The 26,093-nt window shown below is 42.8% G+C and overlaps 1 protein-coding gene across 5 annotated transcripts in view; it reads left to right on the top strand.

Annotated features, from left to right (window-relative positions):
* TANC2 (tetratricopeptide repeat, ankyrin repeat and coiled-coil containing 2) overlaps positions 1–26,093 on the top strand; it is a 301,255-nt gene that overhangs the window by 201,563 nt on the left and 73,599 nt on the right. For all 5 annotated transcript variants that reach the window (XM_063132053.1, XM_063132078.1, XM_063132070.1 and 2 more), the window contains 3 exons: positions 8,422–8,570; positions 17,927–18,116; positions 20,342–20,605. In XM_063132053.1, the coding sequence (XP_062988123.1) occupies positions 8,422–8,570; positions 17,927–18,116; positions 20,342–20,605 (603 nt within the window). The remainder of the gene's footprint in view (positions 1–8,421; positions 8,571–17,926; positions 18,117–20,341; positions 20,606–26,093) is intronic.

The raw sequence follows: 26,093 nt of genomic DNA, 5'->3' as shown, positions 1-26,093 counted from the left end.
GCTGGATCAAAGCCTCCCATAAGGTGCTTAAGTAGACAACTGCTGTATGTATTTGGCTACACTTGCATACTGCTTCATGCATGGACATTGTTTTAGGAAGCACACCATGGCATGTGCCCCAAATCCTCAGAGGTATGCCCCAGTCATCAACTTTAATACAAGCTTGCCTCTTCCCTCTGAGCTCAGAAACTTTTCAATGATTAGGACATACTTCCTTTGCAAATCAACAGAAGGTGTAGCATGAAGGCCTTTTAAACTATAGGAGACATTGCTACATTTATTCCCACGGTCTGTTCTCTTTCTTTCTTTCTTTCTTTCTTTCTTTCTTTCTTTCTTTCTTTCTTTTTCTTTTTCTTTTTCTTTCTTTCTTCTCCCTCCCTAATTTTATATTCTTACATGCCCACTAGCTGGAACCTTGCTTGCAATGAATGTTTGAAGAGGGAGGAGGAAGGGCAGGAAGACCTACCTATGAAATACTGTTATTTCACCAAGCATCTGATTTTTCTGCCCCAAACTGGAATTTTGGCTCCTGCAGAAGCGCAGTGGCTTCAGTACAGCAAAGGATGTAATTAGCCTTCACAGATTCTTGTTTCACCTGCACCTTTAGCTTTTTCCACATAGCTGCAGGTAGCAGATTATACCAACAAGAGGGTTAGGACTATATGGAGTCATGTTCCAGGACATGCTGGGGAGACTCTTTGCAGAGTGCCTCATGGTGGTGCCTGCAGGTACAGGGCTTTATATAAGTTTTACAGTTTTAAAAAGCAAGAAAAAGCCCTCAGTCACCTCACCACATAAAGTTAAGTAAGGTATGGATAACCCTCATGGCCCTTCTACCTCTACTCCCAAATTCCTCTAAAGTGCTACCCCTCTGAAATAGCCCACGTATTTTGGGGCATTCTTCACCATTATCCTTCCCCTGTCCTGCTCTTTCTTTTGGTTCTTTTTACCATCCAGAGCAAGTCTTGGTGAATTCTCAAGAGGGGAGGATGGTGGGTAAGAGAAATTCTGAACTGTATTTGACTTTATACAAACAGACAAGAGGGTTTATTTTTCTCCTTCAGCTCCTCATCCAGCTCTTTCAGAAGAGTGGTTTAACGTGGTTGCAAAGGAAGGAACCTTAGATTATTTTTCTTTGTTAGTTGCCATTATCCAGGAATGGAATGACAAGCTTTAATAAAACAGACGTTAATGGGCAGGCAGACATGATAAATATTGCTCACTTATATAACCCTATGTATGTACACTCAGAATTATCTCGTTATGCTCAATGGTGCTTACTCTTAGGGAAGTGTACCTAGGATTGCAGCCCAATTTACTTTTGTGGGGAGATTTGCAGCCTGATTTTCTGCATGTTTATTCAGAAATCCTCAATTGTGAGCATGGCACTGGCAGCTTAATAAACTGCATACCTTGTTCCAGTTGACTGACATGGGTACGCTTTCATCCCAATCCTATGCATTTTTTCTCATATGCGCTTTTATTCTTCTTTTTGCATGAACTTTTTGAGGGAAATAGGGGAGAGTTGCAAAAACCAGAAACAAAACATCTGTTTTTATGAAGAGTTCCTGGAGAATGGAAGGATGAAGAGGGGTTGTTGTGTTGAGGGGAACAAAGTGTATGTGATCTGGTTGCAGTTTTCTTGTGACAGGTGTATTCAATGCTTAATCTCTAAAAAAGGGAATACTGAGGCTTTAATCTATGTAGAGTATATTGGATCACTCCTATACGTGTGGGAAGACAAATGATGTAACTGCTCAGAGGTGAGAGAAAAGCATTCTGCATATGCTCAGAAGCACTCCTTATTTCAATTTTTTTTGCAAATTGGTGAAATATAAATAAATAAATATTACCGCATGCAAATTTGTGTCCCTGGCCTGTGCCCCAGGTCTTTTAAGTACCTAGCAATATTCCTGGCTTCAAGGCTTCTGTCCCACTTAAGAGCTCTAAGGGCAGGCAGACCTCCCAACAATTTTTTTTTTTTTTGGTTATCCTAGCTTCGCAATTTTATTGCACTTCGCCCTGGGGCGCAAGGCCTTCCAAGCACCCTTCAGAAAGTGCTCAAACTGCAGAAGCAAGTTACCACCTTCTGATGGCCACTGCCTATGTTTATTTTGCCTCGGCAAGAGCTATAAAGTTGAGACTTGCCTCTTGTGCCAGGCATTTTCAAAACAAGCACGATGGCACCGCGAAGATCGCTTTAGATCTGAGTTGTGGAAAAAGGCGCTGGAGGCAGTGCCCGCTAAAAGACTAGAGATGCCTGTGACTGTTCTGCAAGAACAACCATCAATGAGCACCTCATCCGGTCTAAGTTGTCGGTTTGGCGAGGGGAATAGACAGCCAGGAGAAGCGCCTACCATGGGCCACTCCCTGGTTGCTACAGTAGCAAAGAAGCTATTGAAAAAAACTTGGACACCGACTCAAACCGAGCAGAAAAAGAAAAAACGGAAGCACTCAGAAATACCTAATGAACCTGCACCAAAGAACCCTAAAGGCATCCTGACCCCGCCACCGTTGTTAGATTCACCGATATCAGTGATACTTCAACAGCTATTACTGGGTAATAACCCGGCTCAAACAGTGGATGACTTATCGATTCAAACTGTCGATGTGGTACCTACGGTATCAATCTCGGAAGGAGAGATATGGGACTCATCCCCACTACCACCTGTTTTGTCTGCACCTCAGCAGTATTACTCCCCCCATGGGACCAAAGAGATCCTCTCCGGAGAGAGTGAGAATGCCCTTGCATGCTCAAGTCTGGGAGGGAGACCATCATGACTCTCCTGAGCCAGACAGACATCGCCCCTCAGAACCAAGATTTTGAGCAACATCATTATACCCAGAACTGTCATCGACCACACTCACTGACATCCGACTGGGATCAGCAGTCCAAATGGTCGTTACCATTCAGACCGGCTTACTACTGGGGTTCTTGGCACCAGTAGTAAGCTGGTGGCACCCCATCCAATATACCCACCCGTATCCGCGATCTACTCGATACGAGGCCCACCATCAGCATTGATCTCAAGACCGGAGGAATTCTTTTTAGTACCGCAGCTACCAGCTATACCAACCTGTCGACCACCTGCACCATCAGTGCATCTGGTATCGACAGCTCCAATTCCACTACCTAGCATACAGTCAACACCCATACAGTTGAGGCCGAGAATGCCATCAGTGTTGAGAATATCTCCTCAATGTACAGAGACCGATAAAGACACCACGACTCGCCCTGATGGCTCACCTGACTCGGCAGCTGATGGCTATCAGTCAGATTCGCCTTCTTGTTCTTCAGTGGGCCCTTCTGTTTCATCTCCTGATGCCCTTGTGGCATTGCAAGACTTTATTCCTCCATTTGAGGACCTTGGTCATTTTTCAGACCAAATTCAGAGGATGGCACAATCCCTAGGTATAGAGACCCACCAATTGTCACAAAAAATTACCGACCCAGTGTTCAATGCCATGCACATGGAAACTGCTATGCCGGTTGCAATTCCACTGTTGCCAGCATTACAACAGACTATACAGCAATCATGGAAGTCACCCGCGTCTCTAGTACACACTTCTAAAAGGCTTGAAAATATGTACAAAATGTTGGAGAAAGATGCAACCACTATTGAGTTCGAACTCAATAATGGTTGAATCAGCACAAGGCTGTTCCCAACACACCCATACTGTCCCTGTAGATAAGGAGAGCTATCAATTGGACTTGATGGGACATAGACTTTATTCTTCCGCATCCTTGAGTCTAAAGGTATCTAACTACCAAGCTACCATGGCCAGATACCAGCTCTTCCTATGGGACAAAATGAGCTCCCTAGTTGACCATCTTAATGAAGACCACAGGGAGCTAGCACGTATATTTCAGACAGAAGCGGTATGTTTGGCTAAACAACAACTTAACACCACTCGGCACCAAGCAGATTGTGGGGCGAAATTGATGGTGGGAGCAGTGGCCCTAAGGCGACATGCATGGTTAAGATCCACAGGTCTTTCGCAAGAGGCAAGGTCCTGAATTGAAGACCTACCCTTTGATGGCATAGGTCTGTATAATGCCAAAACAGACGAGGCAATGGACTCGGTCCAGAAGGCTAAGACGACTGCTAAAAAGATGGGATTAGCACCCCGTCCACAACAGTATAAACAGAAAAGGTGGTATCGCCAACAACCATCCCAATATTCTCATTTCCAGGCTGACCGGTCTACTGTTAGACAACCACATCAAGTTCAGCCTCAAAATAAACATCCACCACCATATAAATTCTGCCCTCAACATCAAAAGAACAACGGCAATGATAAGCGCCAGCTTTGACTTTCTGTCACCCCAGCACACTATGACACCATTTGGACATTGACTCCCCCCTTTCTTTTTGGCAGACTCAGATAACTACCGACTGCTGGGTCCTCAAAATCATAGCAAAAGGATACCGTATAGATTCATGGCAATCCCTCAACTGGGAGAGATCTGAATCACACAACCCTCCCCTACACTGCAAGCAAAAATTCTTGCACTTTTGCAAAAAGGAGCTATCATACAGGTTTCCCCAGGACCGCATTCTATTCCTGCTACTTTACTGTGCTGAAAAGAGACGGGGGACTGTGTCCAATTTTGGATCTCAGAAATCTCAACCTCTTCATGAGAACCAGGAAATTTCGGATTTTATTTATTATTACATTTATATACCGCCCAATAGCTGGAGCTCTCTGGGCGGTTCACAAAAATTAAAACCATTCATAGTATAAACAACAGTACAAAACCATAATATAAAATACAATATAAAAGCTCAACCAGATGAAAACAGCAGCAATGCAAAATTACAAATTTAAAACACCAAGTTAAAATTTATTTATAGACTGTTAAAATGCTGGGAGAATAAAAAGGTCTTCACCTGGCGTCTAAAAGCATATAATGTAGGTGCCAAGCGAACCTACATTTCACTAGCCGTTATCCTACCTCTGCTGACCAAGGATACTTTCACATTGATATCCGTGATTCCAGAGACGTTCCTCAGGTTTGCAATGGGAGACCAATTTTTCCAGTTCAGGGTATTTCCCTTTGGTTTGTCGACCATACCACGTGTCTTTACTAAATGCATGGCGGTGGTGTGTGCATACTTGAGGCAGATGAGGATCCAATTGTACCCCTACATAGACGACTGGCTGGTAGTGGGGACATCCAGACGAAGTTTGACAAGGCAAATCGATATCATCCAGACTTTGCTGGCCAATCTCGGTCTGTGTCTCAACGAGGAGAAATCAAATTTCATTCCATCCTGTTAGATAAAGTTCATCGGAGCCATGCTCAATGCCGACACCGATCAAGCATACTTACCTTGGGACAGAGCCACGGCCCTCATAACGCTAGCAGAACGGATTGGTCATCAGCAAATTGTATTATGATGATGATGATGATGATGATTACATTTATATACCGCCCCATAGCTGAAGCTCTCTGGGCGGTTTACAAAAGTTAAAAACAGCATTTTTAAAAGTGTTGTAAAAACATTTCCCATTCAAAAGCTGTTAGGTCTGATGGCAGCCACTACTGCTGTAGTGCCCTTCGCACGTTTAAAGATGCATCGCCCCCTACTATGGTTTTTGAAAGTTTTCCACCCGGCTGCAAATGCCAGAAAAACGAGGCTTCGTTTACCGAACAAGTTGGCTGCATCTTTACTATGGTGGATTCGACCAAACCACCTCCTGGTAAGGATACCATTTCATCAAGATCTTCCCACGATGATGCTGACCACGGATGCATCTCTGCTAGGCTGGGGCACTCACTGCTAGAATCTGATGATACAAGGTGTGTGGCTGAACAGGCACAAACATTCTCACATCAATGTTTTAGAACTCCTTGCCTTCCAGAAAGCTCTCAAGGCATTTGTTTCTGTGCTCAAGGGCAACCATATTCAGGTGACTTCCGACAACACTACAGTGGTATTTCACCTCAACAAGCAGGGAGGAATGAGATCCATCTGACTGGTCAAATTGACAATACAGATCTTGGAGCGGTGCATTCGACACAACATCACGATCACCGCTGTTCACATAGCAGACAAGGACAACGAGTTGGCAGACCATCTCAGCAGAACTATCCCAACATTGCACAAGTGGCAACTGCACTCACAAGTGGTTCAAACCAACTTTATGAAATGCGGAACACCGACCTGTTTGCAACACAGGCTACCTCAGTATGCTGCCACTTCTGCAGTAAAGCGGGTCGAGGCAGGCATTCCTTCTGACTTGGTCACTTCCTTCTGACTTGGTCACATGAACTCTACCTGTTTCCTCCCTTCCCTCTGCTAACCAAGGTGTTAGAGAAGTTCACAATAGACAATGCTGACTGTATACTGGTGACCCCATGGTGGCCCAGGCAGAGTTGGTTTGCTCCACTACTAACCAGATCATTGGGACACTACTGCTGCCTCCCGAGGCATCCAGACCTGCTGCATCGACAGGGGACACACATTTACAACTCCAAACTCGACACGTAGCATTTGTCAGCCTGGAGACTGTTTCAATAGAAACCAATCATCAGATAACCTCTAAAATACAGCAGGTTCTTGATGCAGCATTAAAACCATCCACTCGTTATTCATACTTAAGGAAATGGTTGAAGTTCAAGGGTTTTGCATTGTCTAGCCAGTTTGAACCAGATTCCTGCTCAATTCGGCAAGTTTTATTGTTTTGTTAATGCTGGGAGACAATGGTCTTCAGTTCTCTTAATTGAAGAGAGAATGCCATATCGGCATATCATAATCCCTCAAATGGGTATTCCGTATTTTCTCACCCCCTAACCCAACGATTCCTAAAGGGTTTACCTAATTTGAAACCGCCCACCAAACCACCCATTCCATCATGGAGTCTGTCTGTGGTGCTGCACGCCCTCACCATCAAACTGTTTGAGCCCATGGCTACATCGGACTTGAACTTACTAACTTGGAAGGTGTCCTTTCTTGAATCCATAACGTCAGCAAGTTGAACTAGTGAGCTTGCAGCTGATGAATGCTTTCTGGTGTTTCACCGCGATAAGATGGTGCTATGCCCAGATACTCAGTTTTTGCTGAAGGTGGCATCAAACTTTCATGTGAATCAGGATCTGGTCCTACCAACCTTTTTTTCAGTCTCCTGCCATGGCCATAGAGTCCACTTTACACATGTTGGCACACACCGAAAGTTTTAGACAATCTTCCTGTTCGTTTGTTTGCTACAGAGAGCAAAAGAAGGGACACCCAGTGTCAACACAGGCTTTCTGCATGGCTTGTACAGACGATTTTTTGGCTTACAAGTTGGCTAAGATGCTGGTAACAGTTAAGGCCCATTCCACTAGGGCTGTCTCTACATCGATAGCATTCGGCCCAGGGGTTTCCCTACTGGAACTGTGCCATGCAGCAACATAGTCTACACCAGCTACATTTATCAAACATTATAAATTAGACGTTTGATCTAGAGCAGATTGCTCTTTTGGAAGAGCAGTCCTTTTGGCGATTCTGCAATGAGACACTGACCTGCCACCTGTAAGACAGCTTGCTATTTGCCCATATGTGTGATGCACAGAGACCACGAAGAAGAACGGGTTGCTTACCTGCAACTGTGGTTCTTCGAGTGGTCATCTGTGCAGTCACACAACCCTCCCACCTTTCCCACTTTGGTGTCTTTTAATTCTGTACACTGATTTGGGTCTGATCCTCAGTCCTGGGGCCACAATGGGGTATCATGTGAACTGAGAATTGTATTGGTTCTCCTACATGCCACTCTTGTGCTAAAAATTGCAAGTTGTATTTTTGTATTTTGTTTTTAATATGGGGGCACATTTGGGCTGAAAAGTGTAGTAAACATATTTAGAAAAGTAAATAAAATGTGCAGTGTTTACTTATTATATGTAATCAAGAAGGTACTCATATGAGTACAAAGGTTTTTTCCCTTCAGATTTAGGGAAGTGTTCCCAAGATTTAAAATTGTAACGTTGAAAGCAGTGTCAAAGGGTCTACTCTAAGAGGAGCTCAGGAATTATTATTATTATTATTATTATTATTATTATTATTATTATTATTATTATTATTGCAGTTGTACACATACGTTATTTTGTGTAGAGCCTAAAAATCAGGCATATTCTAAAAATCCACAAAGTTTTCTTTTTATTTATAAAAGGCATGTGTCTAGCCCTTAGGTTATGACGAGTGGGTGTATATCTTCAGTTCTACAGATGCAATGAGATCATCTATTCAGGACTGAGCAACCTTTGGTGGGGAAAAATAGTTAAAAAAGAGACTACACCCTTGAGATGTCATCATCTAATTGAATGTTAGAAACTTTGGTGGGATGAAGAAGATCTGGGAAACATTGGACAGTGACATAATTTGGCGGTATGAAGTATAATTGATAAAGTTAATGCCCTCTTTTTCTATCTGTGTACAGGTGAAGCTGAGCAGGAGCTGGGACCCCCTCCATCGGTAGATGAGGCAGCAAATACACTCATGACTCGCCTGGGCTTCCTCCTGGGAGAGAAAGTCACCGAGGTGCAGGCAGGACATCAGTACAGCATGGAAGTTGAAGAAGACAATCAGGTGGGCTCTTCACCTTCTGCAGAATGACAGTAATTTCACTTTGTCTGATCCTGACGTAACACTTGATTTGTAAAATCAAATTTGTTGGGAGCGGTCATTAGGGGATTTGGAGCTAAATGCCATCAATACGCTGATGACACGCAGCTCTATCTCCCTGTGACAACTGAATCAGGTGAGGCTGTGCAAGTCCTGGACCAGTGCCTAGACTCAGTAATGGGCTGGATGAGGGCCAATAAACTGAGACTGAATCCTGGCAAGACGGAAGCCATGTGGGTGAGTGGTTCCCGAGTCCGGGAGACAGGCTCATTGCCTGTTCTGGATGGGGTTGCTCTGCCTCTGAAAGAACAGGTTCATAGTTTGGGGGTACTCTTAGACCCATTTCTGTCGTTGGAGGCTCAAGTAGCCGCCACGGCTCGGAGTGCCTTTTACCATCTTCGGTTGGTTCGCCAACTACGGCCTCTCCTGGACAGGGATAGCTTGACCATGGTGGTACAGGTATTGGTAACCTCAAGATTGGATTTCTGCAATGCGCTCTATGTGGGGCTGCCCTTGAAGCTGCTCCGGAAGCTGGAGCTAGTGCAGAATGCTGCAGCTCGGCTGTTGTCTGGAGCTGCCCCTTTCCAGCCTGTAACTCTTCTGCTGAGGGAACTGCACTGGCTGCCTATTCGCTACCGGGCCAGGTTTAAGGTTCTTGTACTTGTGTACAAAGCCCTAAACAACTTGGGACCAGGATACCTGAGAGAGCGCCTTCTCTCTTACCAACCTGCCCGGTCACTGAGGTCATCCGAGGGCCTGCTCCTGGTGGTTCCACCTAGATCCATCCTCCGATTGGAGCCCACCAGGGGAAGAGCCTTCAGCGTGGTGGCGCCCCTCCTGTGGAATTCTCTGCCTCTGGCGGTCAGACAGGCTCCGACCTTGTACTCCTTTCGGCGCCTCCTGAAAACATCTTTATTCCAAGAAGCCTTTCTTTAACATGCAGCCTTGGATTTCTGTGTTGTTGTTTTTTGCTTCTTTTTAAATATTGTTTAAACTGTTTTATTCTGTTTTTATTTTCATTTTTACCTTGTACACCGCTCCGAAATTTTTCAATGGGGAGCGGTATATAAATATTCTAAATAAATAAATAAATAAATAATAAAATGAGAGGTTGTGATTAAGCTTAATCCATCAGAAATAATATCTTACCATCTGAGATCCATGGGAGATTATGGTGGTTACACGGTGACTGTGGTATATTCTCATAGGCACAATCTGCTGTAGGAAGCCTGCAGGTTTGGCAGAGATGGGGAAAAGCTGTCCCAGTTTATATATTATACTAGCTGTTATACCCAGCATTGCTCGCCCCCGCACCCCCCCCCCCCAAGATATATCTCTGCAAGATAGTCATCTTAAAGTAGTAGGCCAGTGCTAGGCTTGTGAGTTAACTTTTAAACGAATTAAATTTGTTTCTTTTTTCCCTCTCTCACGCTCACGACAACCCCACAAGGTAGGCTAGTGCTAGGCCTGTGAGGTAACTTTAAAATAGTTTAAATTAGTTTCTTTTCTCTCTCTCTCACCCCTGATGCAGGCCAGGGCTGCCATAAAGCCACAGCTTTCCATGGCCTGCTCAACCGTCTTCTGCTTGGGGCTCTTGGCAGGTGCCGGGAAGCCTCTGAGGACGGCCAAGTTGAAGCCCCGTGCCTGCCTCGGCCTGCGCTTCTCACCCACCAAGTGCTCCAGCAGGAGGCTCTACTGAAGCGTTGGGGCTGGCAAGTCTGGCCAGCCAGTCCACACTGCACTGTGCTATCGGTGCCTGTAGGTAGGCCATGAGGGAGCCAGCCAGCTGACTGACTGACTGCTCGGTCATTGCTATCAGCGACGAGGGCGGAGCTGCAGCCTCCCGCTCCCAATGGTGCCTACTGACTGAGGCAGCCGGTCGGCCACTGTGTGAACAGGATGCTGGATCAGATGGACCCTTGCTCTGATCCAGCATCAAGGCTCTTCTTAAGCTTCTGATCATTTATTTTTCATAGTGTGAAAAGGCTTGGCTCTTCAGTGTGCCACCCAGGCATAAGTGGAAAAGGTAGCAGACCGATGTCAGGAAAAGGAAAAAAGCAGCATTCCCTGTCAAAACACTTGTTGGGTAGCTAATGCCTGAAAAGGAAAGCAAACTGGGGTGGCTCGGTGCATAAGGCTGGGAGGTGATAAAATGTAGCCCACATTCATCCATTGCTACACAACCAGTACACATTTGCCTGCAGGGACAAAGGTGAGGGACATCAGAAGTGGGAATTCAGAATGGGAAATCAGAATGCAACGCACAGGCCAAATCTGGGAAGTGTCTATTTTGCAGTTGTGAAAAATCTATTCTATATTGCAGGGATAGTCAACCTGGTGTGTCTATGTTTGGGAGTTCCCCCCCCCCCCCCCCGCAATTCTTGCCACTGCCTGGCTGCCAGCCCCCCCAAAATCCAGCAGCAAATCAGTATGGAGCCATAAAATACAGGACAGATTAATAAAGGGCTGAAGTACCAGTTATAGCTGGGGAACAAAATCCCCCCCCCTCTGCTGCCAGGCCCTCCACATAGAAATCTCTCCCTTGTGTTTGAATAAAACACCCATCTTAAGCTTGAGAGAAGGTGTACTCATCATCATCCATGCTAAAGGGACTATGTGTGTGTGCGTGCGTGCGTGCGTGCGTGCGTGCGTGCGTGCATGTGTCTAAAATAGACTATTATGACAGACTCTGCATGAGGCTGCCCTCAAGTATAGGAAACTACAACCTGTGCAAAATCCTGCATTTTTAGGCATTTCTTTTTCTGACCATATGACACTAGTCTTGTTAAAATTACAGTTAGTATCTGAGCCCAATTCGAGATGAGAATTCTAATTCATTTCTGAGAATCAGTTCAAAGTTCTGCGCAAATTCAAAGTAATAGAACCCCAAATGGCTTGGAACCGTTCTGCTGCATGAACCCACTCATCAACTGCAATCGTCTTCAAAAACCCTGCTCTGTGTTCCACCAGTAAAAGGTCCACATGCAAGGGTTATGAAACAGCCTTTGGGTTGTGGTTCCCTGATTATGGAACTCCCTCCCAAAAGAGGCCTTTATCAAAAGCCTTTTGGAAGTCCAAAGACACAATGTCCACTGGATCACCCCTGTCTACATGTTTGTTGACACTCTTAAAGAATTTTAGTAGATTAGTGAGACAGGACTTGCCTTTGCGGAAGCCCTGTTGATTCTTCTTCAGCAGGACCTGCCCTTCTATATGCTTACTAATTTTGTCTTTAATAATGCTTTCAACAATTTACCTGGAACAGATATCAAGCTAACTGGCCTGTAATTCCCTGGATCCCTTTTTGAAAAGTGGTGTTATATTGGCCATCTTCCAGTCCTCTGGTACAAAGGCTGAGCTTAGAGACATGTTGCATATTTTTGTGAGGAGGTCCACAATTTCATATTTGAGTTCTTTGAGAACTCTAGGATGGATACCATCTGGGCCTGGTGAATTATTTGCTTTCAATTTGTCAATAAGGTTGAGAACTTCATTTTCTCACCACTATTTTCCTCAGTTCCTCAGCCTCCCTTCCTGAAAACATCAGTTCAGGCAGAGGCATCTGTCCTGTATCCTCTGCAGTGAACACCGATGCAAAGAATTCATTCAACTTCTCTGCAATTTCACTGTCCTCCTTTAGTATTCCCTTAACTCCATTGTTATCCAATGGTCCAACTGCTTCCCTAGCTGGTTTCCTGCTTCTGACATATTTAAAGAATTATTTATTGTTGGACTTGTTATTATTAGCGATGTGCTCTTCAAAATGCTTTTTTGCATATCTTACTGTTTGCTTGCAACTCCTTTATGCCAGCTTGTGCTCCCTTTGATTTTCTTCACTTGGGCAAGACTTCCATTTTCTGAAGGAAGCCCTCTTTTCTACAATAGCTTCCTTGACACTGCTTGTTAACCATGCTGGTGACCTCTTGGACTTGGTGCTACCTTTCCTAACCTGTGGAATACATTTTAGTTGAGCTTCTATTATTGTGCTTTTGAGTAAGCTTCATGCATTTTCCAAGGATTTAACCCTCTTGATTCCCCCTTTCAACTTTCTTTTCACTAGTTCCCTCATTTTAGAGAAGTTTCCTCTTTTGAAGTCAAGTGTGAATGTGTTGGATTTCCTGGGCAACTTCCACTTAAGTATATATTGAATCTGATAGCACTGTGGTCACTGTTACCGATTGGTTCAACAATATTTACATCTTGTATTAGGTCCTGGGAAGCATCACTTAGGATTAAGTCCAGGGTTGCCTCCCCTCTGGTTGGTTCCAAGATCAACTGTTCCAGGGCACAGTCATTTAGGATATCAAGAAATTTAACCTCTTTGTCATGACTGGAATATGAATTTATCCACTCAATGTGAGGATAATTCAAGTCACCCATTATTACAATACTTCCTCATTTGTAGGCCTCCTTGAATTCATTCTCCATCTCAAGGTCACTCTGAGCATTTTGGTCTGGGGGACGATAGCACGTTCCTAGCACTATATTAGCATTTTCACCCACAGCACTTCTGTGGAAGAGTCTTCCCCGTTTAGGTGCTCTAGTCTACTTGACACAACACCCTCTTTGATGTACAGAGCAACACCGCCCCCAGTACGCCCTTCCCTGTCCTTCCTGTAAAGTTTTTATCCAGGGATGACCATATTCCACTGGTTCTCCCCATTCCACCAGGCTTCTGTAATGACCACTATGTCCAGGTTCTCCTTTGAAACCAAGCACTTTTGTAAACTGCCCAGAGAGCTTCAGCTATGGGGCGGTATATAAATGCAATAAAATAAATAAATAAATAAATTTCTCCCAACTTGGTTTGGAGGCTTCTAGCATTTGCATAGAAACACCTGTACACAGTGTCCCTCCCCAGATGTCTCTGCCGTGTCCCTTTTTTCCTGTTGCACTTTAACCTCTTTGATTGACTATCAAGTTCTATCCTGTACTATTAGCTCCCCTTCGACATTGGGACCATCAAAAGCATATTCAGATTCATCTCCTTCAGATGATTTAACCCGAACCAGATGCTTCCCAGCTCCTGCCGGCTTTCCCCCAGGATTTCATTTAAAAGCTGCTCTGCCACCTTTTTTATGTTTAGCGCCAGCAGTCTCGTTCCATTTTGGTTTAAGTGCAGCCCCGCCCCTCTTGTACAGGCCCAGCTTGTCCCAAAATGTTCCCCAGTACCTAATAAATCTGAACCCCTCCTCTCTGCACCATCATCTCATCCACGCATTGAGACTTCTCAACTGCCTTGCACATGGAACTCATAGCATTTCAGACAAAACTACCTTGGTGGTCCAGGATTTCAACCTTCTGCCTAGCAACCTAAATTTGGCTTCCAGGACCTCACGACTACATTTCCCCACATCGTTGGTACCAAAGTGGACCACAACAACTGACTCTACCCCAGCACTGTCTACTATGCTATCTAGACAGCACATGATATCCACAACCTTCGCACCAGACAGGCAATTTACCATGCAGTCTGTATGCCCGTCACAAACCCAGCTGCCTAATGATCGAATCTCCCACTACCACAAGCCCCCCTCCCCCCAGAGGCACATTCTCGGTGCGAGAGGATATTTGCACGTTTCCTGTGGAATGGGTCCCTTCTAAGGGATCATTTCCCTCTTCCTCAGAGCGACACCCTCCTTCCTGGAGACCCTCATTCTCTGACTGCAGAGGAGCTGTCACCAAAGGAGTGGGACATCGCTCTTAGGTCCCTGAAGGTCTCATCTATCAACCTCTCTGCCTTTCTTAGCTTCTCTAGGTCAGCGACCTTGGCCTCAAGGGAACGAACTTGTTCCCTAAGAGCCAGGAGCTCTTTACACTGAGCACACACCCATGATTTCTGTCCAGCAGGCAGAACTCAGTGCAATACACTGGGAAGCCCCCCCCCCCCACACACACACCTTGCTGGCATTCTACTTTCATAACTTTTTTAAAAAAATATTATTGCTGTTACAGGGTTTGTTTACTAGAACTCTGTTTCTGGGAGAAGGTAGGGAGTTTATTTTGAGTTTAGTGTTTGTTGGTTGGTTTTAAAGTTACTTACTCTGAGTAGGGAAGGGAATAGTTTACCGCCCTGGCTTCGTTGCCCTGCTGAGCCTAAAACGAAGCTAGCAAAGAGTGGGTCTTATTTCCACATGTGTATGGGGTTTTCTTTAAACCAAAGATGAAAATCAAGGGATAAGTTGATTTCTTAAGCTTACTTAAACTTGCTATACTTAATGGGTTGCTCTTTAGGGTGAGCCTAAACTAAAACTAGCAAGGAGTGAGTCTTTTTTATTCTATTTTTTCTGTGTATATGTTGTTGTTTTTTAGCTAGGTGATAAGCTGTATAAACACTTGGTTTATACAGAGTAGTCTTTAAGGCCCAAAATCTGAGTCTAAACTGAAGCTAGTGTACGCTTTTTTTCTGTTTCTAAGCAGACACCTCCAATACCTGGCCCTGTACAGTGGCTCCTATCAATATAGAGCTACGAATTGCTTCCCCTCCCTTATAGCTTGGGGTTAGTTAAAATATGTAGCTTGGATTCTTTTCAACTACTCTGTAATCTTACAGCAAGAGTAGGAGGTGCTGTTGTACCTTGTCCTGCTTGTGGTCCCTTGTCGACAGCTGCTTGGCTACTGTGTGAATCAAGTGCTGGACTAGATGGACCCTTAGTCTGATCCAGCATGACTCATGTTCTTAAGGTCTTCAGTCCATTGCATTATAGGAGGTGAGTGCTTATCCTTTCAATGTTGTATTATCAGTATTTTAGCTGTCAAAAATGTGCGGAGAATCCATTTGCACTGATTGTACATTAACTTCTAGGAAGCAGGTAGATAATTTAAGAGGACATGTACATTAGTTAATATGACGTATGTTCCAATACAAAGTTTATCCTTATAATTACACACACATCCCAAAAGGGTCACTGCCAGAATATATGGTGTGTTACACCATAGCTGTGTTACACCTCCAGCAATTAGCTGACTTTGACAACCCTTCTTGAAGAGACGTTGTGGCATCCAATAGACATAGAACAAGAGTTTTGCTGAATAACATGAAACCTGAGATCATAGAAGTTTCAGAGACAGATGCTGAAGCAGCAATCCATTGATTAAGCAAAGAAAAGACTCAGCTGCTTCAGGTGATTGAAATTTCTTTAACTGATGTCGATAGGCAACACAAAAGACTGCAAGAGAATGGCTGTGGTAATGCAATGCCAGCTGTCCCACCTTAGTAAAGCCTGTTCTCTGATCTGAAACCTGCTTGGTATAATTTGGATAAAGCATGATTGCCAGAACCCCAAGGAAGTTCTCTTTTTCCCTGGATGTACAAAACAGGTATTCTTGAGCTGAATAACAGATATGGTAGATAATATTTCTTCATGGAGAGAAGAAAATCTTATCAATAATTGGATACAATGCCATATAATTAAGTGGCTATGAAACCACTAATGCTTCAATATTCCAAGAAATTATTCCAATACTCCTAAAGAAAAAAGTCTAAGAGTGGAGAACATTTTTCTACAGTAGGGGTGGGGAACATTTTTTGACCTGAGGGCAAGATTGCAACCCAGAATACTAGCAGTAGGTATGGCCAGAAGCCAAATTGTGCATGGCCACCTCAACCTCACACACCATTTACACAGGCATGCATGTACCCAAGTATGCACACATGATCCACATAGGCATGCACGTGCCGCCTGCACCATTCATGCAACATATCATCTACACCATTCATGCACACACACACACACACACACACACACACACACTCCATCCACACATCTCTCTCTCTCTCTCTCTCTCTCTCTCTCTCTCTCACACACACACACACACACACACACACTCTTCATACATTTTATTCAAATTCATATACACCCTAACCGTACTATTCACCCCTCCATTTATACACATAACCTTTCCCACCCCCTCCCTCAGGTGATACATGCAGATAAGTGGAGGGGAGCATTTTAATCCCTGACATGAAGTGCTGAGTAGTGGGTAGGTTTAAACATCTCTGCCCAGTGTACCCTGATGGGGATGAACATTGTGCCCCAGACTGGCATGGATCATCTGAGGAGCTGAGAGGTCCTGATCTCAGCATGCCATCATGGGAAAACCTCTTCTCATGATGGGAAGAGGTTTTCCCTTTCTCAGTGCTCAGCAGGTTCACTTTCTCACTGGAGTTAACAGCTTTTTCCTGCACAGAGTCAAATTGAATTGCTTTTGTTTTATCAGAAAAAGAGTTAAGTCTTTGAAAGGGCTCCAGCACTTGTGAGACACAATGGAAAGACAGAATTTTAGGTCCGAATTGGGTGAAGACAGTGTCAGTTCCAGATACAATACAGTGTGTACCTTATCTGGACAGAGATAGCCTAGCTACAGTTATCCATGCTTTGATAACCTCTCGTTTGGATTACTGCAATGCATTGTACGTGGGGCTGCCTTTGAAAACGGTCCAGAAACTTCAACTGGTACAAAACAGGGCAGCTCGTTTACTAACAGGGACTGGCCGGCAAGATCACATCACGCCAGTGCTTTTACAACTTCATTGGCGGCCAGTCCAGGTCCCGGCCCAATCCAAAGTGCTGGTACTAACATACAAAGCCCTAAACGGCTTGGGGCCAGGTATTTGAAGGAACGTTTCCTCCCATATGTACCTGCCCGGACTTTAAGATGGTGTCCTTTTCCGTGAGCCCCTGCTAAAGGAAGTGAGGCAGGTGGCTACTAGGAGGAGGGCTTTCTCTGCTGTGGCACCCCGGCTGTGGAAGAGCTCCCCAGAGAGGTCCGCCTGGCGCCTACACTGTACTCTTTTCGTCGCCAGCTGAAGACCTTTTTATGTTCTCAGTATTTTAACAACTAAATTTAAACTTTGCTGTTTTAATTCTGTATTTTCATCCTATATTAATTTCTGCTGTGTGCTTTTATCCTGGTTGTGCTTTTTATATTGTATTTTGTATTTGGGTTTTTAGATTTTTGGATGTTTTATTATGTTCTTAATGGTTTTAATTTTTGTGAACCGCCGAGAGAGCTTTGGCTATTGGGCGGTATAAAAATGTAATAAATAAATAAATAAATAAATACTATAATTCTGTACCCAGAGATGGAATAAATGGTAGGACTTGTAAGTATGTGGAAGAATGAGAGAGAGAGAGAGAGAGAGAGAGAGAGAGAGAGAGAGAGTTTATATCCATTATCTTAGCCAAGACAGCATTCCAGTAGTCCACCATATTTGCTGTTATGCCATGTGGATTCTTAACTATGAGCCACAGTCAGGTGCTTGCATGCTTCAGTAATTGATTGTAGTGAGTTATTTGTTCCTGTTTCTAATTTTCTAGACCTCAGCAGTATCCCAGCGAATAAGTCCGTGTTCCACACTGACCAGTAGTACTGCTTCACCACCTGCCAGCAGTCCCTGCTCTACCCTCCCTCAAACTAGTACCAAGGATGTCATGGCGAAGGACTGCAGTTATGGAGCTGTCACCAGCCCCACTTCTACACTTGAAAGCAGAGACAGTGGCATCATAGGTGAGATATGTCCATGGACACCAGCACTGTGTTTTGGAATACAGAATGTTAGTGTCATGGAGAGTTGGGATTATTATTATTGTTATTATTATCATCATTATCATTTATATACTGCCCCATAGCGGAAGCTCTCTGGATGGTTTACAAAGATTAAAACACTGAACATTAAAACCGATATACAAATTTAAAACCATAAAAAACATAAAAACAGATTAGATAAAACAGGTTAATTTGTAAGTCTGTTTTGGACCTTTGTTTCGCCTACATACCAACCTGCCTGCCTCTCTCCAGGGTTTGATTTTATTTTGTAATCTTTAATCCAACCTTTCCATTTGAAGACACCCAAACAGAATAAACTAAACAGAAATCAAGCCAAATTTAAAACAGCTAGAAAATAAACCTGTTAAAGATAGACAAAGTGCCAGATAAAATACCAAAACAAATCAACCAGATAAAGTTTTTAAATTCTGGCTGAAATAAATATGATAAGTAACAAAAATAATAATTAAAGAGGGTGTCAAGTGGATCTCTTGACCAACAGGAGTATCCTCCCCACACATGTCACAGGGAATATCATGATATCTTGTCATGATATCTTGTAAACCGCCCAGAGAGCTTCAGCTATTGGGCGGTATAGAAATGCAATAAATAAATATATAAATTCTGTTCCAAATTATGAAGCGAAGACTGCCAAGCTTCTGAGGGCAGTCAAGCTGCTGCTTGAAGTAATGGCAAAGCTTTTTTTCTGATTAAAAATAAAGAAAATCCCTCACCTACTTTGTCTTTAAATATAAACCAGCATTCCACCCAAACGTTTTTTGATTTCATCAACCTTAAAATTCACCAATGCCCCCTGATTTGCAGCAGGACAAATGATCCTTTAAAAAGTGGGGTGTGGTCATTCAGTCCAGCCTGACTATCAATAGATGAGCCCAGTTCTACTTTACAGGGGTTAGTCAAGGCATCAACCAAACTGCCAACTATAACAAGCAAAACGCAGGTGCAAAATTACTAACTGGGACCAGAAGGTCTGAACATATAACACCAATTCTGGCTCACTTGCATTGGCAGCCTGTATGTTTCAGAGCCCAATTTATGGTGCCGGTTTTAATTTATAAAGCATTACATAGCTTGGGACCACAATGCCTCTCCCAGAATGCCTCTCGGAGCGCCTCTCCTGGCACTAAAATCAACATCTGGGGGCCCCCTCCAAGGGAGGCTCAGAAGGTGGCAACAAAGGAGAGAGCCTTCTCAATGGTTGCCCCCTGACTGTGGGATGAGTGGCCCACTGAGGCCTGCCTGGTGCCGATACTGTCATCTTTTCGGCTCTAGGTAAAAATCACCCTCTACTCCCACACATTTTAGGGAATATGATGAGGCATTTAGAGGTTTATTAGGAAAAAACATTGTTTACTTGAATTGTTTTTTAGCTGTTTACATTGCTTTAATTTTTCTATGTTAAAACTTTTAGACCATTTTCATTATGAGGGAGATCAAGAATGAGGACCTAAGTTGACAAGTTTGGCAGGGGTGGGGGATATTGTCACCCTATGTTACACTCATAATTAGGCTTAGGAAAGTGAGGTATTTCCCTGAAGACTCAGAAAATTGGTTGGTTTATTCCTGATCGTAAATTGGACAGTGTTATGCCTCCCTAATGCCATTAAAAGCATGGTGGGATCCAATCCCACCTCCATGGCCCAAGACCTTCCAACACATCCAAAGGCGTCCTGCCACTCATGCACCTATATGCCTCCAAACTGTCTTCCACTTGCATGTCTTCACCCACTTACCTGACTGCTAACTCCAGTGGCAGTGGGAGGTCTTTTTCTCCCTGCCCTCTGCTCTGTATGAGGAGACTGAGGAAGGAGGTTAAAGAGATACCAATTTTTCTTCTTTTCTACCTCCCGCTTTCAGGAGTTCTGTTGATCTGTGTTCATTAGGGTTTCCAGGTTTAATTTGGAGATTGTACCTTTAACTTCTGTCCAAATGTTTGGGGCCATTACGAGATTATAGGACCAGTGAACCCAGCTCCTCTGTTGGTCCTTCTCTCACCGGAGATCTAGAGTGTCTAAATAAATGTCATATTGTTAAACTTTGGAAACTTTAATCTTCATTTATTAAGTCACATATGAATTAACTGCTTCCTTTTTTGTTATTAATATTTTATTGAACTCAAATTAATTGCTTCCTTTGTCATTGGTGTTCTTTTTTGTCTGTTGTAGCAACACTGACAAGCTATTCCGAAAATATGGATCGTGCCAAGTATGGAGGGGAAAGCAGTAAAGAATTAGGATCTGGAGGAAACCTGAAACCTTGGCAGTCTCAAAAATCTAGCATAGACTCTTGTTTATATCGAGTAGATGAAAACATGACAGCCTCTACATACAGTTTAAATAAGATCCCTGAAAGGAACCTAGAGACAGTTTTATCACAATCAGTACAATCCATTCCACTCTACCTTATGCCACGGCCAAACTCTGTAGCAGGTAAGAAATTCTCATTCTTTGTTTAAATTAATTATAATAAATGATAAGCTTACAACAGTATGTTGTCATTTTACATTGATAACATTCTATTTTAAAAATACTTCCAAGTGTTGAAAACACAAATTTTAGAATAACAACTCATATTGGTTACTAGATTCTAGATTTCTAATTTCTAGCTTTATGGTCCATAAATTCCTTCTTTCTCAACCTTATTTTGGAGAGCCAGTGTGGTGTAGTTGCTAAGGTTTTGGACTGGGAGCTGGGCGATCCGGGTTCTAGTCCCCACTCAGCCATGGAAACCCACTGGGTGACTTTGAGCCAGTCACCAACTCTCAGCCCAACCTACCTCACAGGGTTGTTGTGAGGATAAAATGGAGAGGAGGAGGAGGAGGATGTACGCCGCCTTGGGTTCATTGGAGGGGGAAAAGGCGGGATATAAATGTAATAATAGATAAATAGATAAACCTTGTTATGTGAAACTTACTCTAGAATTTATTTAGAGTAAAAGCTCAATTGCTGATAGTGTCACCGATGAGCCACTCTGTGGAGGAATCCTTCATAGTAACAGGAAAATCTATGCCAGGCATCTCTTGGAGACGTTACAGGCATGGGTGGAGGAGAAGGCCTTACTCGCTCCAGAACGGACTGGGTTCCATGCAGGACAGTGAACTCCTGACTACCTGTTTCCTACTGAAGCATATTATTAATAAATATTTGGCTGAATTTAACAAACAGATCTTTTTGTCTTTTTTTGAATTAAAAGCCACTTTTGATTCTATCCTCCCGCATCATTTGTGGAAAACATTACAAGCCCTTGTGTGTTGATCCACAGCTATTAAACTGTATCATGAGACTGTACTTTGAGACATCTCTAAGAATTAGAGTAAGGCGTGAAGGACAATTATCTAACATTTTACCAGTTACAAAGGTGTAAGGCGGGTGTTTATTGGCTCCTTTTCAATTTATTTCTAAATGATGTGGTTCTTGGTTGCTATTTCTTAGGCTTAATAAGATCTCAATCCTGTTTAAGTGTATGATGCTATTCTTATTTCGTATGCTCAGGTAGGATTATGTAGATTATTGAGACAGTTTAGCCAATAGTTTCAGAATTAACAGCTTTCTATTAATTTTGATGACTAAAATAATGATATTTGGCAGAACTAAACTAGTCTATAACTGTAAATTGTATGGGAACATTCTAGAACAAGTATTTTCATGTAAGGATCTCAGATTTTAAATATTCATTCTTGTCTTAGAGAGTTGTTGAACTGTCAGGTAGTGATTGGGTAGTAGTTTTCATTTTGGACTTGCATTAAAATATTCCTGATGATAGGCCATCATGGGCATCCGAATCATGATCATCATGATAACCTTTGCTCCTCCAGCTGTGCCATCTTCAGTTATTCCAAGATCTCCATCAGTTGTCCCCACCCTTTCTCCCTTGCTACTCCTTATGCTTGAAACTGCCTCCCAGGGCATCTTCCTTCTTTCAAATACCTCTTCAAAAGCCACCTTTTCCATGAAGCCTTTTGCACAACTTCCTAGTTCTTGTGCGCTACTGGAACTAAGCCTATGTGTAATTTAAAGACTGCAGGCTCCATCACATGTAATTTCCCCCCCTGCTTTGGCTCCGTGTTTTTTATCGATGCTCTTTCGCTTGTTTGCTCTTCCACTCCACCCCGCCCCTTCTCTTTCTCCCTCCTGTTCATTGGTTGCTCCTCCCCCCCCCCCTTAACAAGACAGATTTGTCCAGCAAAAATGGAACAACCCTTAGTCCGGCTCTTTGGGGGCATCGAGGGAGAACAATCCTGTCTCGGCAGAGCTTTGGGCATTTTACGATTTTAAAAAACGCTTTCAAGCCTGGGATGCAAGGTTTGGGTTTTCTGTTGAGGCTTGGAGAGATTGCTGGGAGAGATTGCTTTTCCCTGCCAGGACCTGATGCAATCCATTCAGGCCAAAAGCAAGGCTCCTGTCACAGCACACGCCCCCAGCAAAGGAAAACACACTGAGGGAAAATAATCCAGACTTTAGGCATTCTAGAAAAAGATGTTAAAGCCTGGGGAAGAGGTGTGGTGTCATCAGGATAGGCATGGCGTCATGTGAGTACCGTGCTGCAAATCCACACACCAGGCATGGCAAAAGTGCACTCAATCTTTGGTGTGATGGAAGTCTACATATTCTTTCACTGTTTACTTCCCTTTGTATTCAGTAAAGCACTGTGCATATTTATAGTTTTCTATAAATAAATCATCCTGATTGTCCCAAATAAAATTAGGTCTATAGAAGCTCTGCAGAAGCCTTTGACATGTGATCTCCTTTAGGACAAAAGTGTAATTTCTTCTCCTTTGGCCAAATTCTCTAGATATTCCCCTCTTCTCCCTTTTAAGCAGCATCTCATCAAAATTTACCTACATTGGAACTATTCACAATCTTTTACAGTAACTAGGCAAAGTAAATGACACATTTTGCTTTAGTGCAGTTGTGCATCATACTTAGATTGATATTTTCATTCTGGCAAGTCTGAGTTAAATTAAACTAAAATGTGCAGATGGAGATTCAGTGTGAGGGTAAATGTGTTATGCATCAGTTTGGAGTAGGGACTTCATGTGGACATTTAGTGACTCTGTTCAGATGACATGCTAAGCCACAGTGGTTAAGCATTTTGAGCTAAACATTGGGGTTTAGCATTTCTCTATGCCTTCAATAACAGCATCAGCTAAGGATAGCGTGTCTCCTCTGAATGACTGCTTGGAGGCGGTAATGGGCTGGATGAGGAAAAACAAATTGAAGCTGAATCCAGACAAAACAGAGGTGCTTGCTGTCAAGGGCTCTGACCTAGGTTTGGAGGTGTGTCAACCGGTTCTGGATGGGGCTACACTCCCCCTGAAAGACTGTGTTCGCAGTTTGGGGGTGCTCCTGGATCCGTCGCTCCAAATGACAGCCCAGATAGATGCGACAGCCTGGAGTGCCTACTATCAGCTTCGGCTGATACGCCAGCTGCACCCCTTCTTAGAGTCAGAAGACCTAAAGACAGTAGTGCACACGCTGGTAACCTCAAGGCTTGAATTCTGCAATGCGCTCTACATAGGGCTACCATTGTACCTAGTTCGGAAACTTCAACTGGTTCAAAATATGGCAGCCAGGTTGGTCACCAGTACATCTAGGGGTGAGCATATTACCCCAACATTAAAATCACTCCACTGGCTGCCAATTAGTTTTTGGGCAAAGTACAAAGTGTTGGTCATTACCTTTAAAGCCCTAAATGGTTTGGGTCCAGGTTACCTGCGGGATCGCCTTCTCCCATACAGTCCACCCTGCACACTCAGGTCCTCTGGGGTGAACTTACTTCAGTCAGCTAAAACTAGGCTGACATCAGTTTCCCAGAGGACCTTTTCTTCTGTCGCCCCCAGATTGTGGAATGGCCTGCCGGAGGAGATTCATAAAATTAACTCTTTATGTGATTTTAAGGCAGCTTTAAAGACTAGCCTTTTCCGGCAGGCCTATCCAGATCAATGTAAAATCAAGAATTTTTAAGATGTATTGATTCCTGTTCTAATGTTGTTCCCCGCCTTGATCCAAAGGGAGAGGCGGGTATATTATTATTATTATTATTATTATTATTATTATTATTATTATTATTATTATTATTATTATTATTATTTCATGGTTTAAACATGCTCACTAACTATTTGCTGCAAAAGGGTTAGCGGCCTATGGCTTAGTGTGTTGTCTGAATAGGCCTGATAGCTTAGAACAGCCTTCCCCCACCTGATGCCCTCCAGATGTCCCATCATCCCCATCATCCCCATCTGGCAAGACTATTCTGACTGGGTCTGATGGGACTGTAGTCCAAGTCACCTGGGAGTGGGGGGCACTAGTTGATGAAGGCTGGCTTAGAACAGAAGCAGATGTACATATAGGTTGTCCTTAGCTGATCTCTGTTTAAAACTATAGATAGAATATCCCTGTGTGCATGCTTTTATGTTCCATGCAATTTTAATGTTGCTCTTGTAGTTCTGTTCTTTTGGCTCAGTGAAAAGGAAAATCTGGGTAGAAGAACTGTTCTTCAAATATTTCTCGGGGACTTTATTTTTCATTCTTAGTGAATGGAGTTGTTCAGTATTCCTCAGTTTGAGCTAAGAGAATATTTACAATAGGTAAATTAAACAGTGTTGTTTGCTTAGTAACCCTTTCATCCATGATAAGAGCTCAGGGTAGTTACAGTATACCACTATCTTATTTAATCTTTACAACAGCACTAAGAAGTGAACTAGGTGGAAAGATGGTGACTTGCCCAAGGCTGTGCTTTATGGGTGAGGAACGATTTTGATGTCTAGTCTCCGTGCACCACAAACTGTAACCTTACATGTAGCTGACTCCACCTAGTTAGCAGGGCTGAAAAGCATGACTTGTCAGGACTTGCATACACCTATCAATAGCTGATATCATGTATTTCATAACCTATTGGAAGTGTTCATGGTGTGAAATGTTTGCCACAACAAACTCGGATATGGACAATTAATAAATTGAGAAGATCCTCATCATAAGGTTTCAAGTTCTAATAAACAAATCCCAAGGAAAAAAGTTCCCATTTTCTAAAAATTCTCCCATTTTTAACTTAGAGGTTAACCAAATTGATTTAAAGAAGCGTTATCCGTTATTTAGCTACATAGACTATAGATCTTCAAATAATCAGGTCAAACATATTCATGTTAAGAGCATGAATATTTTTTCCTTTTTTAATGGTTTATTATTTATATGAATTGCACATAATACATCTAAATAGTACTAAACATAGTATAGACTAAAGTGTATACAACCAACAAGAAATAATTTTAACAACATATAAACAACACATACATTATAAATGTTTAAAATTAAATACATCATTATACATATAATTTAAAAATATTATAATATTTACTTGGAGGAAAAACTCATGTACTTATGAATATCAAATTTGTGCCTTAATTTTCTAAAAGAAATGAAAGGAGACCAACTAATATTAGTTTTTTTTAATTTTCTTGTTTGTTTGAAGTCCCTCAGTCTTACAAACTCTATTAATTTTATCAATTCTGCAATTTTCAAGTCTTTAATTAACCATTCTATAAATGGACATACTTTTCCACATTTGATCTATGAAAATTCTTCCAGTGGGTAATAGGTCCCAAATTAACTTTCTTTGATCTGAAGCAAATTGCTCTAATTAACCTAACAGGATTATCAATGGATCTAAGGGTATAATCTCATATACCATCAGTGAAATTGTATTACATACATCATACTAAAAGTTTGCAGTCTCTCCGCACCTCCACAAAATATGCTTTCTGAGATCCGTATTTCCAGAAGACATCATTAGTATCAACATAAAGTCTACTCAACCTATAGAGAGTCAAGTAGTACTTGACACATGTTTTTATAATAACTCTCTTATTGATGCAACGTGAAGAAAGTCCTTTATTTATTTTGTTATTATTATTATTATTTG

This window comes from Elgaria multicarinata, chromosome 1 (assembly GCF_023053635.1).
Source record: "Elgaria multicarinata webbii isolate HBS135686 ecotype San Diego chromosome 1, rElgMul1.1.pri, whole genome shotgun sequence".
In the NCBI taxonomy this organism is placed as follows: Eukaryota; Metazoa; Chordata; class Lepidosauria; order Squamata; family Anguidae; genus Elgaria; species Elgaria multicarinata.
The sequence above is the reverse complement of the archived record's forward strand: the minus strand, read 5'-3'. Positions and strand labels throughout refer to the sequence as shown.